The sequence below is a fragment of the Globicephala melas genome, chromosome 15 (assembly GCF_963455315.2).
Source record: "Globicephala melas chromosome 15, mGloMel1.2, whole genome shotgun sequence".
Taxonomy (NCBI): Eukaryota; Metazoa; Chordata; class Mammalia; order Artiodactyla; family Delphinidae; genus Globicephala; species Globicephala melas.
Window position 1 is genome coordinate 71,313,065 of NC_083328.1, and position 14,954 is coordinate 71,328,018.

General features: G+C 38.3%; 1 protein-coding gene across 2 annotated transcripts in view; it reads left to right on the plus strand.

The window, feature by feature from the left end:
* Window positions 1–14,954, plus strand: part of STK4 (serine/threonine kinase 4) — a 95,041-nt gene that overhangs the window by 45,796 nt on the left and 34,291 nt on the right. For both annotated transcript variants that reach the window (XM_060285119.2, XM_030843582.2), the window contains exon 10: window positions 9,793–9,950. In XM_060285119.2, the coding sequence (XP_060141102.1) occupies window positions 9,793–9,950 (158 nt within the window). The remainder of the gene's footprint in view (window positions 1–9,792; window positions 9,951–14,954) is intronic.

Consider the following 14,954-nt stretch of genomic DNA (forward strand, 5'->3'; position numbering starts at 1 on the left):
TCTCTTAAGTGTTTATGCTCTAAAAAAAATATCAGCTTGGAACCAGTATTTGTTAAAAATAAATATTTAATACCCACCAAAAAGTATTTATTAGGTAGTCACTATGTGTCGTTACTGTGTAGTGTACAGAAACCAAATGACATGTTTACTGCTGACCAGGAATTTGTAGATTAAAAGGGGAAGATGACATTTGTCATCATCTAATATGTATGGAGTGCCTACTGTACTATTACCGTTCTTTCTAATTCCTTACATGCCTGGAACATTACTCCGGGTGCCTCAGATAGTGGTATTTGATGTTGACATAACTTAGTTGAGGAGCTAGGACCTCTACATATAAAGGTGGTAATATAATAATAAGACAAATGCTGGGTAAGTGGTTCAGAAAAATGGTGAAGGATTTGTGAGAACTTAGATATACAGAAAAGCTGGGGACGATATTCCAGGCAGGTACAGAGTCAGAAAGGAGGGGATATATGTTGAACATTCAGTTTGGCTGAAGTGGGTGTCGACCAGATACTGGAGGACCTTGAATGCCAAAGTAAGAAGTTTGAACTTGACTTTGTTGGTAATAGGGTAATAGAAAGACATTTTGATCAGAAAAGTGATGTAACAAAGTGGTTTTTTAGGACAGTCAGTTGGATGATATGGAGTTTGAAAAGACTGGAAACGGTGAGGCCAATTAGGAAATCGTTGCAATAACCAAGGTATGGATCGTTCTCACCGGTAAACCTTTTGTATGTATCTTTTTAGGTGTGCTGCCTCTATTGCTCTAGTTAGTAACCCCTTGAAATCTGGATTTAGATCCCTTCGAATAGACATATGGTAGCACACTAGACTTAAAGATCCAGAGCTTCATTGCCCAGAAGTCAAGTCAGTTTACACAGAGGCAGAGTTACCAAAACTGGTTCCTGGAAGAGTTATTCAAAAGTTAGACTCTGGGGAACCTTATAACTCATGGTTCTGGCAATTCTTAGTGGTTTCAAAGAACATTCAAAGGAATATTTATGGCCACATACAGAAACTTGGATAGTAACTTGCGTAATTAAATGAATTAATACATGTAAAGCACTTAGATGCCCAGTCACAAAACCAAAACCAAAAACCACACACATAATAAATGTTAGATTAAAAAACAAAACAAACAACCTTATGATAAGGCATATTATTCCAAGCCAGAAGAAAACATGTGAGGGATTATTTGAGTTGTTTTCTTGCAAGTATTCATGCTTGAAACAGAGAAGAAAATGTAGGCTTTTCCGAGTTCTCTACTTTGAACAGGTAGAAAAGAGTTATTGTAGAAATTAAGGAAAGAGTAGGTTGACCATTGTGGTTTACTTGGTGACAGTCTTGAAAATGAACATTTAAAATGGAAGGGCATAAAGTTTAATGTCTAGTGGTTGGTCATTCCAAAGGAAAAGATGGACCTCAGTCTTTGGTCAAGCTCCTGGCCAATTATGACTACCTTGGCATTGTGTTATAGTTCATGTGAATCCAGAAATAAAAGTAAATAGTAGAGAAAAGGGATCTTTCTGTTTTTTAAAAAAGAATTATTGAAATATAATTCACTCATTTAAAGCATACAATTCAGTGTTTTTTAGTATATTTATAGAGTTATGCAACCATCACCACAGTCTAATTTTTTTAATTTATTATTTTTAATTGAGATATAATTCACATATAAAATTCACCGTTTTAAGGTACAGTTCTGTGGTTTTTAAAAATACATTAGCAGGGTTGTGCAATCATAACCACTGTCAAATTCCAGACATTTTCATCATCCCCCAAATAAACCACAATCCTGTTAGCAGTCACTTCTCATTACCCTTTCCTCCATCCCCAGGCAGCCATTAACATGCTTTCTGTCTCTAAGGATTTGCCTATTCTGAACATTTTATATAAATGGAATCATATAAAATGTGGTCTTTGTATTTGGCTTCTTTCACTTAGTTTAATGTTTTCAAGGTTTATCAGTGTTACAGCATATATCAGTACTTCATTTCTTTTTATGGCTGAATAATATTCCATTGTAAGGATATACCCGATTTGTTTACAATCTAGTTTTAGAACTTTAAAAACAATTATTTATTTGGCTGCGCCAGGTCTTAGTCGCGGCACACGGGATCTTCGTTTGCGGTGCATGGGCTTCTCTCTAGTTGTGGCATGTGGGCTCAGTAGTTGTGGCATGCGGGCTCTCTAGTTGTGGCATACGGGCTCTAGAGTGCACGGGCTCAGCAATTGTTGCGTGTGGGCTTAGTTGCCCCACGGCATGTGGGATCTTAGTTCCCCGACCAAGGATTGAACCCATGTCCCCTGCATTGGGAGCCGGATTCTTAACCACTGGACCACCAGGGAAGTCCCACATAGCATTCTTCAAAGAAAAATAAATATAAGATACAGTTGCTTATGAATTTGCCCCTTTGTGGACTTTGACAGATTGTCCATTTAGCTTGCCAGTGCTGCTTACAAAGAAGAACGGGCCAGTCATAGTACAGGAATTCATGCATTCCCTGCATCAGATAAAAGAATCAGAGCAAGACATGGTGTTTTCAAAGTTCGACTTTTCTGCTGAGTTCATTCTCCCAACGGCTTCAGGTTTCTGGTATTATCATTCAGTGGAACGTCTTCATTTCCTGGGATATGTCTGAAAAAAAATACCCTGGCTCACATTGAAACAGAAAGCCCACCAGCCAGCAGAAGCCCTGGGGACAGCATTGCCTTTAGTCAGCTGGGAATGATTCTCTCACACTTTTCAGCACCGCTTGATGGTCTCGCTCAGGAGTGCCGAAAGAAGAGTCCAGGGATAAGGTTACTGGGAAAATTTCATTCCCCTAGTCTTTCTATGCTCAACCTAACGGCAGTTTGGATATGTCAAGAATTCTCATTTTGATTTTAGACAATTTGCAGTATGAAAGGCAGCTCACCAGCCTTAAAGCCTGATGATCAGGGTTCAGATCCTATCCTTGTATAACCGTAAGCAAATTTCTCATCTAGAAAGTGGAAATAATAGTACATACCTCAAAAGATGGGAGGATGAAATGAAATGAAACATTGTTGTAGCACTTGGTAGGTGCCAACAAGCACAGATCCTCCTCCCTCCTACTTTATTTACATGGTGTTCATGAAGTGTGGATGGCAACATCCTGTGGAAGCATCTGGTGGAAAACCTGAAACTTAGAAAGTATTCAATCAATGTTAGTTGAATTTGAAACCTGAGTTCCTAAAGACTGGAACTCTTTTTGTAGATATAGGTTGGTGTGTGTGGGTGTGATGGAGAGAGATTGAGACAGATCTCAGATACTGTATCAGTTAGTTTTTTCTGTGTAGCAAACCACCTCAAAACCTAGTGGTCAGGGACTTCCTTGGTGGTGCAGTGGTTAGGAATCCGCCTGCCAATGCAGGGGACACGGGTTCGAGCCCTGCTCCAGGAAGTGGAGCAACTAAACCTGTGCGCCACAGCTGCTGAGCCTGCGCTCTAGAGCCCGTGAGCCACAGCTACTGAGCCTGCATGCCACAACTGCTGAAGCCTGCGTGCCTAGAGCCCATGCTCTGCAACAAGAGAAGCCACCGCAATGAGAAGCCTATGCACAGCAACGAAGACCCAAAACAGCCAAAAATAAATAAGTAAATTAAAAAAAAAAAAAACTAGTGGTCAGCTGGAGCTGGCTGACTCCTGAAGGCTTCAGCTAAGACCACCTGGTCAAAGTCTCTCTCCACATAGTATTCTGCCATCTAGCATGCCCACTAGGTTTATTTACATGGTAATAGGATGTGCAAGCACTTTTCAAGTCCCTGCTTGCAATAAATTTGCTATTGCAGTGGCCATAGCAAGTCACACGGCCAGGCCTAGAGTCACTGTGGGAGGGCACTAGTAAAGGGCGAGGATACCAAGGCTACTTGGAATTATAGAGGCCGTTTTTGCAAATATGCTATTGTAGATACTAATTGTGATAGTAATGCAGATCTGTTCACTGAAAATTATTATCAGTCTATAAAGTCAAACTGTGAACAGGTGCTCTAATTAATTACAGTGTTATTAAGAAAATGTAGGTCACAATAGAAGTGCTATTTCCTCCAATAAACTAAGTACAGTGGTGAAGCGCCCTCCCATATAAGGAATCATTGTGGTGTAAACAGTTAACTTCTGGAATCACTAAATACAGGGATCAAAAATACACCTGTTTTTGAATGCATGTTGTTTCTTGCCAGTTGAGGTGTCTTCCCCTCTCAGTTGATTCATTCATTTCTTCAGCTTTAGTTATATAAAACATTTTAATAACCTATATCTATTGATGATATTTTTATTACAGTTTTGGGCCAAGGAGAATTTAGTCACCTCTTCCATCTATTTTTAAAAAGCCCCCCAAACACCACTAACAACAACAAAAAGAAACTCAAAGAATCAGAGACAGTCTTGTCACAAATATTTGTTGAGTAGGTCTGGTCTTTGGTTTATGTCCACGCACATCTAATTTGCGGCATATTTTAGATTAGAGACGATCAAGTGTCATCATCCCTCCGGAGTAAGAATTCCTTTTGAATGTTTATCAGTACCTAGGCAGAAATATGCTGTCATAAGCCACTGGCAAGTGATAGTATCATGGAACTTTCACAGCTGCAATGGGACACTAGAAATAATATGGTTCATGGCTTCTTTTGTAGATTGGAACCTATGGTTTAATCAAGATCATATAGTCAGGACCAGAATCTAGATCGTTGAACCCCAGGTTAGGGATTTTTGTAGTGTATTGTGCTGCCTCCAAAATCAGTTTTAGCTATTCTGTAATCCTGTACACGTAACCATTTAACTAATCATTTCACTATAATTAAGTTTCTTATATGTGTGTCCATTTTACTCCTGGGTTATACCTGAATGTGTGATTAGATTAAAAACTTCTCTTATTACAAAATTCACCATAGTTTTGGGAACATTGATTTCTAATAAATATTAGGTATAATCAGGTCCCTGATACTGATATCAAAAGGTGAAACGAAAGGCATTTTAGATAGAGTTTCTTATTTGTGACCCTTAGTTGTTGAGAGGGACAAAGAATATTAGGTATTTTAACTCCAAAAATATTAGAGATCTTTAAGTGAGTTGCAAAGGGCTATTGTTATCAAATATAGAGGAATTCAAATATGTAGAAAGCAAATGTTCTCATTTTCTCATCTAAACAGTGATAGAAATTAGACAAACAATTATACTCTAGCTTAAGAGATGTTTCTTTGATCTTTATGACATAGTTTAGATTTAGACCATAGAAATGTTATTGTTAGTGTTTCATCTCCAGTTTAAAGACTTGCATTTCTAAAATCCACCTGTATTGCAACTGAAGGGAATTACTGAGGCATCATAGAAGTATATTGTACCAATTATACAATTTTTATTGTTGGATATGATGTTTTTTTTTAAATTATGTCTTTATGGTTTTTGTAACAGTTCCACAAAAGAACCTATTTTAAATTATCTGTTATTTCTCTCCAGAAGTTACCATTTTTATTGATGAACACATTTCAGTCATTTCTTTGTGCATTTATAGAGAAGGCTGTGTAAACAGACATGAAATGACAGAAGTAATGAGGAGAGATTGATGCATGATATATACAACTTACCCTCAAATATTGTGTGTATCTTCAAAAAAAGGAGATATTCTGTTTTGTGTGTATTTCCTAAGAAAGAGGATAAAGTTGTTCCTTGGTATAGGTGGGGGATTGTTTCCAGGACCCACCACGGGTACCAGAATCCACAGATGCTTGCAGATGCTCAAGTCCCTTATATGAAGCAGCATAGTATTTGCATATAACCTTCCCATATCTTCCTGTATACTTTAAATCATCTCTAGATTACTTATAATACCTAATACAATGTAAATGTTATGTAAATAGTTGTAAATATAATATAACTGACATGTAAATAGTTGCTGGCTTGGAGCAAATTCTAGTTTTGCTTTTTGGAACTCTCTGGATTTTTTTTTTTTTTAATATTTTCGAGTCCTGGTTGGTTGAATCCACAGATGCAGAACCTGCAGATACAGAGTCAACTGTACCCTCTTTTATTACCACAATACAGTTGTCAGGTGGTGATTTTTCTAAAGAAGAGCTTTTCCCTTCTCTCCTAACCCCCTTCACTTTTAGATTATTACTCTGAGCTCATGGACTCTTTTTATTCAGTGTTTTTTGTTTTGTTTTGTTTTGTTTTTGATGCTCAGTGTCCCAGAATTTACCGGTGGGAGCCTCTCAAGGTGGCTTCTGTGTCCTATTGATATGTCCGCGTCAGTTTGTGAGTACTTGTTTTTTTTGGCACAAAAAGATATTCCAGGCTCGCTTTGTACTTTTCCTGCCCTAGACCTGGAATCAGCTATTTCTCTTAAGAAGGCTTAGCTCCTTGTGGTGGGGAATGGTATTTGGAAACCAAAATCTGAGTGCTCATTGCTAATGGGGTAGCCATCGCTTCAAGACCTTTTAATAAAAAAAGCTCAGCAAAAATTTTTTTAATAAATCATGAGTTCATGTTGATACCTCGGTTTAAATTCAACACACCAGCATTTTTTGTACCTTCTTCAGTTTCATATTTTGATAATTAAATATTGCCAGATCCCCTTCATAGGGCTTGTACTACTTTGCATCCAAATTCAGCAACGTATGAGAGTGCCTGTGTTGCCACATCCTTACCAGCAGATGGGGTGTTATCAAGCTTTTGACTTTTGCCAAATTGAAATGTAAGAAATCGCATCTCCAAGTAATTTTGATTTGAATTTCTCTCATGAGTGAACCTACACGTTTTTTTCATGTTTAAGGACTAATTGGGTATCTTTGTGTGTATACTATCTTTAGCCCATGTTTCTACCTTTTTTTGGGTCTTCTTTTCCTTAATTTTTGGAATTCTTTATATATTTGGGAGCTTATCTTCCTAAGATATAAAGAACTCTAAAATTTATTTTTAAAAGAAAATTTTTTTAAAACCTTTATGGTTACTTGTTGCCAATATTCGAGTTCGTCATTTGTCTTTCATCTTGGCTTATAGTGAATGTGTGCTTAATTTTTATTTTTTAATTTATTTTATTTTTGGCCGTGCGTCAGATCTTAGTTGCAGCAGATGGGATCTTCGTTGAGGCATGCATGATCTTCCGTTGCGGGGTGCGGGCTCTTCCTTGTGGTGCGTGGGCTTCTCTCTAATTGTGGCACACAGGCTTAGTTGCCCTGCGGCATGTGGGATCTTAGTTCCCCGACCACGGTTCGAACCCGTGTCCCCTGCATTGGAAGGTGGATTCTTAACCACTGGACCACCAGGGAAGTCCCTATTTGTGCTTATTAATTTTTAAAAATCTGTGATATTTCCTTCACACAAAGAAAACATCCTTTTTGTTTTTTTAATTGCATCTGGGTTTTTGTCATGGTATGTTAAAAAGCCTTTTTCCTCATTCAGGTTTTAAACACATTGCATTCACACATGTTTTCTTCTAGTACTTATGGTTTCCATTTTTACAGTTAGAGCTCTTATCCATTTGGAGTTTTCCTGGTTGAAGGTATGAGGTGTGGATACAATTTAATCTTTTTTCAAACAAGCTATCCAGTTGTTTGGATATCGATTTGGGCTTTCTGCTTTGTTTCTAGACTTTCTATTCTCTTCAGCTGGTCTGAACCTAGTATCTGGTCCGGATTTGTTTTATGGCTGCACCGTGTGGCATCTTAGTTCCCCAACCAGGGATCGAATCCACACCCCCTGCATTGGGAGCGTGAAGTCTTAACCACTGGACTGCCAGGGAAGTCGCAGAATATTTTGTATAAAAGTACACTGCATACTGCGTATTTCAGCCATCTATAGCACTGTCACAGCTGCTCGGCTCAGGAGGCCCTCTAAACGCCCCTTCTGATGTGTAGGATTATGGGTAGGTTTGCTACAGAGTTGTCTCCAAGCCAGCCTTCTCCTCTGGTAGTCCCAGAGGAAGGCACTGATCAAAAGGACTTTCCATCCGAACTTGTCAGGAAATTCAAAACACCCCCATTTTTACAAGTTTTGTTGCATTTCCTTCAGAACTGTATTATGAAATAATACCTTAAATTTAATTTAAAAAGTAAACAAAATAAGCGTGAAAAGCACTTAACATCGTACCTAGAACAGACAAAACAAAACAGACATTCAGCACATAATTGTTGACTGGTCCTAGCACATGTTGTGTTTGATCCCTAATAAATGAGGGGGCAACAGTGAAGTAAGCTATTGGCAGCATCTGGAAGTGGGCAAATCTGAGATTGGCTGCTGTTGAACTTGGCAGTGGTGATGGTGAGTAAGATGACAAATATCTGAGAGGCAGTCAGGGCGCTGGCTCGAAACTGGGACTAGGCAGATGTCAAGAGATAAGACTGCCTGGAACAAGCGTTCTTGGAGAGGAAATACTTGCTGTTCTTTATCTCCTGGACCATTACCCATTCACTTCTTAAGGCTCTGAACCTTCTGGTCCTTTTTTCTGGTTCCTGGGGGAAAAGGCAGTATAAATCCACATGTTCATGCAAAGTACTGAAAAAAAAACTTCTGTACTTCCCAGTATAAGACTGCCGTGAAGTAGGTGCATTCAGCTAACTAGGTTTTTAAGTCATGCCAGGTAAAGTTATTCTTTCGGTGATTGTTACTAGTTCTAACTAGTAACTGCTGTATTCTGCTCTCATATGGTAACTGCTGTTACATAACTACTGATTCTGCTCTGCTATATAGCTACCCTGCTATGTGACTGCTAACCTAAGCCCTTCTACCAGTCTTCCCTGACCACCCATCTTGCAAGATTTCTTCATCTCCTGGGCACATGTAACTCTTACAATCAGTTCTATCTATTTAATATTTATCCTATACTGTCTTCTTTTAAAAAATATTTAAAAGAATTAAATAAAATCACCTATAATCCTACTATCAGAGACAAATCCTGTTAACATTTTGGTATATTTTTTTCTAGTCTTTTTTTTTCTCTTATGTGTATGGTTTTACAGAGTTGAGATTGTACTGTATATATAATATCTTATTTTTTTCTCCTTTATCATATTTAAAAGTTATATAGGGCTTCCCTGGTGGCGCAGTGGTTGAGAGTCCGCCTGCCGATGCAGGGGATGCAGGTTCGTGCCCCGGTCCGGGAAGATCCCACATGCCGCAGAGCGGCTGGGCCCGTGAGCCATGGCCGCTGAGCCTGCGCCTCTGGAGCCTGTGCTCCGCAACGGGAGAGGCCACAACAGTGAAAGGCCCGCACACCGCCAAAAAAAAAAAAAAAAAAAAGTTATATAATATTTCATGGAGTGGGTTGTGATTTACTTAGATTTTCTTTTTCATGCCTATTTTTCTCATTATTCAAATTAGATTATGATTTTGCCAAGGGAAATCAATCACTATGATATCATCCCCCCTTCCTGACTCTAATTCCTGTAGAGCATATTATATATGTAAATGATTAATAAATATTTTGGCTTGCTTCTCAGTTTTCGGTCTAAATGTTATAGGAACTCTTTGCTATAGGGGATCCAAAAAGTATTACTTGTAGCTGATGTAGAGTTATTGCATCACCAAGTCTTCCCATTTAGAAAAAGGGACCCTGGGGGGGGCTATAATCCTCTGAAATTCTATGAAAAGTATTTTGAGTGAGCATTTGTGCTTTTTCCTATAGTTTTCACTAGAATCTTGAAGGACTCTTTATCTAACAAAAAGCCACTGATTCCATGACCTTAGCCCATCTGGAGACAGATCCATTTACTAAACTTATCTGAAATCTGAGATACTGTATTTCATCTTTTGTTTTTCTTGGTTTTCAGGAAGGGATGAGACCATGCAGCCTGCAAGACCATCTTTCCTTGAATACTTTGAACAAAAAGAAAAGGAAAATCAAATCAACAGCTTTGGCAAGAGTGTCCCTGGCCCACTGAAGAACTCTTCAGATTGGAAAGTTCCACAGGATGGAGACTATGAGTTCGTAAGTAGACTTGGAAGCAGATGGTCATGTCTGCGGGGGAAAGTTGTTTGAAATATCACACATCCAATTCTGTCATTTCACTGAAAGTGCAAAGTGCTTGAGCATTTTATTGTGCAGCTCACAGCTCCTCTAAACGCGCCTGGCGGCAGCTCCTGGGCTAAGAGCCTCAGGAGTCTGAGACAACATTTTGACTGACATTTGAGCTGTTCCGAGGGCCCCCAATTAATTAGTGGCATCTTTTTTCGTTTAGTAATTATTTATTCACTTGCCATTTTTCCTTTTATTGAGTTTGAATTTGTTAATGGTAAAAGAAATATTTAGTCATCCAGTGAAGATGCACTGTCTTTACTAGTTTATCTGGGATTGTGATTTTATATTTAAGAATTAGACTGGAGGGCAGTTAGCGCTATTTTGTAGTGTCTTTGTTGTTTGGCTAACGATTATCCTAATTTCAGTCTCTCTGAGAGGATTATTCTGGATTTTGTCCGAGGCTGGATATTACATAATTCCAAAGTTTCATAGGAAAAACAGGGTGTGTATTTCCTCTTTCTGCTGTGGAACGTTTCTCCCTCAACCACGGACACTTGTTAATGTTCACAGAGATTTAATGTGTAGAGGCAGTAAAAAAAAAAAAATGTGCAAAAAAAAAAAAGCTAAGGAGTCTGCATTCCTTTTCTAGAAAAGGATTTTCTCTTTAGGAGTATTTAATTTTTACACTCTTAAATTCTGTCATAATTCTGTTGTTTATAAGAACTTAGTTTGCACATTAGATTTGGATTTGGGGAGGCTCTCTAGTCCTGGCTTTCTCCTATCCTACTGACCGGTCTAGAGGAAATGATGTCATTCTTCCATAACATAGTTTCTGCTTTTGTTGAGTAACAGGAATGTCATAGTTTATACAACTAAACTGGTCCTTTTGAGGACCAGAATAATTCACCTGAGGTTATTTAACCGATTGGTCCCTGAACCCATGTTAGGACCCAGGTTCATTCGTTTTATCATCTGTTTGTTCACTCATTTATTTATTAGCTCTTTGAGTGCCAGTATGTGCTTGACACTCTTCTAGGGATATAGTAGTGAACAGAACAGTCAAAAACTTATCCCTCTTGGAGGTTTCATTTTAGAAGAAGGAAAATAAGGAAGTAAAATGTTTAGTGTGTCAGATAGTGGTAAGTGTTGTAGCAAGTTTGAAGCAGGAAAAGGAGATTGGTGGGGAAGGGAAGGAGAGGGAGAGGGAGGGAGTGTGTGTGTGTGTAAATTTGTAGCAATTTAAAATAATGAGTTAAGGAAGTTCTCATTGGTAAGAAGATGAGAGAGTGAACTTCGTGACTACCCAGAGAAAGAGCTTTCCAGGCAGCTGGAATAGCAAATGTAAAGGTCCTGAGGCAGGAAACATGCTTAGTGTGTTTGCAGAACAGTGAAGTGAATAGTATGTTTGGAATGGCATCAAGGGGATGTGTTGTAGCAGGAAATGAGATCAGAGATGTAATGGGGAGTCAGACAACGTTAGGGCTTTTGTGTAATAATAAGGACTTTAGCTTTTAGTCTGAGTAAAATGGAAAGCTACTGGCAAGATGTGACTTGATCCTACTTATGTTTTGAAAACATTGTATTGGTTGCTATATTAATGCACTACAGGAAGACTAGATTTTGTGAACACAGGTGTAGTGTTGTTACCTACTATATAGAAGAGGCCAAATATGGGGCACGTCTGCTGCGATTCCTCTCTTCTAGGTCTTTGGCATTCATATTTTCCACTGAGTCAGGATCCACCTTCAGAATCCTTCTTAACACTGTGTTCCAGGCTGACACTGTTAATCAGAGTAGACTCAGAGATTTGAATCTTCATGTTTGCGATTCCATGTTGCCTCTGGAGTTGTCGTGGACATCTTTGTAAGGACTGATTTTCTCAGTTTAGTGAGTCTTTAGGTAAAGATGAAACAACTTCTGGGTACCAAATCACATCACCATTGTGATAGAATGCTTAAGAATCCTCAAATCTGTATTCCCAGGTCTAGTTAATGATCCTGAGATTCCAGTCACTTTAAGCTAATCATTAATTTGGGATCAGCAGTTCCAGTGTTTGAAGAATTCACTTCTCTCTGCCATAGCCTTCCCATACTAAGATCATTGCCAGAGAACTTATTTTGATAGGCAGGCTACTTATGCAAAGGGGCTTTAGTAGGTCTTTAGAGAGAGAGCTTTTTATCTGGGAAGGAGATGACTGTTGGAGGGAGTGGGCCCATGAGCACAGTGACTAGGTTAGCACATTGCCCAACCTGTATTATTCCTGGCTGGTGCAGGAGAAAGGTCCTGAGACTTATCAGAGGTTATAAACTAGCATCATCCAGCCCACAGACCGTTTTTGTGTGTCCTCCACAGTGTTTAAAAGTTTTAAATTAGTTGCCTATGTTTAAAAATTGAGAGCTTCTACACGAAATGTCGGAACTCCAGCTGATTTTGAAAGCTTGGAAGAGCTGACCGTAAAAGACCTGCATTTTTGGTTGATGGCTGTCTGGAGCTGAGTAGCAGCTGCCTCTTCGGGTCTGACCTCTCTAGTTCTCCTCAAGATCTGATCGACTTCACTCACTTGCATTAAGTATCTAACCTGTCTGGCATTTTTAGGACATTTGATCTAGGGACTTGTGCTCTAAATCATTTGGATTTGTATATGTCCACAGTGTGTCTGAGCCAACCCATCCTGACATATGAAATTTTATTCTAATTTTACCTTGAAAATTACAGGAGAATTTATTTTAAAATTCTCTTTTAAGAGAATTTCAAGATAAACAATGAAAGACAGTTGAGGTGGAGTATATATGAGCTACTACACCAAAAAGTTCCAAAGAGCAGATGAAAACTATTTTTAATGCCTTGATATTCTTGCTGTATCACCTTCATCCCAAATCAAGCATTTACAATAATAGTCTCAAAGAGTGTTTCCCAAAGTGTGATTCCCAGGCCAGCAGTGTCAGCATTACCTGGAAACCTGTTGGAAATGGTTTCTCAGGCCACACCCGAGACACACTAAATCAGAATCTCTGGAGACAGTGCCCAGTAATCTGTGTTTTAACCTACCTTATGCATGATCCTAACCTGCTAAATTCACATAAATTTCTTCTTTCTTTCCTGTTAGGTACTATAGAAATTCTAAAATCACATGTATTCATATTTTATTAACATTGCATGACTTTAAAATTTCCTTTTTACTCCCCTTTTGAGTCTCCTGTACTCTTATTGGAGGTACCAAAGCAGTACCTAAAATCAGGAAAATGTACATTTGAAAGTGACATCTGGCATAGAAGGAACCAGTTTGTTGAGTGAACAAAGTGTTCTGAGTAACCTCACTAAGCTTGAAGAAGGATGTGTGTCAGACTAGCCGTCCTGTTCCCCCCAACCGTCTCTTAGAGACTTTCTGATTTCCCAGCGGGCAGTATTTAGTTATAAAGAAGATACTCTCTTTCTTCCTGTGAAGGCAATTGCTATTTTGAAATGAAACTTTTTGCCCAAAATGGCAAATGGGAAGTAACTAAATCATCAACAGTGGCAGAACTTGATACTGACAAAAAACTTCATATTTTCATCTGAAACTGAATTCTTGTTGCATTTCTAAAATTGAATTGCCTTATTTGCCAAATTGAAAAAGCAACAAAGATTTCCTTTAATTTTTGAGGCATATTAAAGTGTAAATAAAAAGTGCTTGCAAATGCAATATTCTCTCCAATTAGTATTTCATAGTCTATAAACAGATGCATTTTTGGAAATGAATGTTGCTTTTATGAGAATTCAAACCCTCCCATTTTGCCATCGTAAAGCCACAAAAAGCTGTCAACTTAAACCCACTTTGGCTCATAGATCTTCCAAAAACACACTGTAATATTTTCGTCTAAGAAGGCTTAGTACCAAGAGGGTGAACAAGACAGACAAGACCCAGGCTCTCCTGGAGTTGACTGTGGTGAGGGAAACAGACCTTAAGTCAGGTAATATACCAGTTCAGGTAATAGTGGCTATTTAAAAAAAAAAGCACAGTAAGAGATAGTGTGAGAGAAGGCCTTGCAGAGAGATGGGACATTCAGCAAGACCTGAATAAAGAGGGGAAGCCAGGCATGGGAAGGGGGAGGGAAGAAGTACAAAGTCTGAAGCAGGACACGGTGAGTGTATGTAAGGAGCAGAATGACACACAGGGTAGCAGTCCATCATAAACACATCAGTAATCCCAATACACACGAGTGCATTAAAATCACTGCACTCGTGAATGTGGAGACTGGATAAAATAACTCTGGATAAAAATAACAGCCAAAATTCAGCGAAATACTGTTTATAAGAGATATAGCTAAAAGAAAATATCACCAAAAAGTTTAAAACAGAGGAATGGAAAAAGATACGGTAGGCAAATATTCCTAAAAGAAAGTCGGTGAAACAATATTAATATCAGATAAGATAGAATCCAAGACAAAGGAACATTACCTGGGAAAGGGGCATATTTTAAGTTGCTAAAAGGTGTGCTTGATCCAGAGGACAAAAGTCATGAACCTATACAAAGCATATATATTTATCCCAAACCAATAGAAATACAAGGAACAACGAGAAAACTGCAGTCATAGTTGATGGCTTACATATTCTTCTCTCAAAATTTGACATTTCTGTTAGATAAAAAACCAAAACTAACACAATGAACACGGTTGATAAAACAGAAAATAGGAACACTTTTCAAATATTCGTGAAAATTTTAAAACATATATGGAATATTCACAAAATTTGACTATGTTTTAAAGTGCTTGAAAAAAATCTCAGTACAGAAGTCATCCAGGCCACATTCACCAACTATAATAAATAAAATTGGAAATTAACAAGAATAAAGTAGCCAAAGCCACTTTATTACACTTGGAAATGTAAAAGTATATTTCTGAATAATTCTTGTTTTAAAGATAAAATCAAAACAGAAATTATAAAATGTTGAGAAATGAATTATAAGAACCGCACAAAATCCAGATCACTGTCATT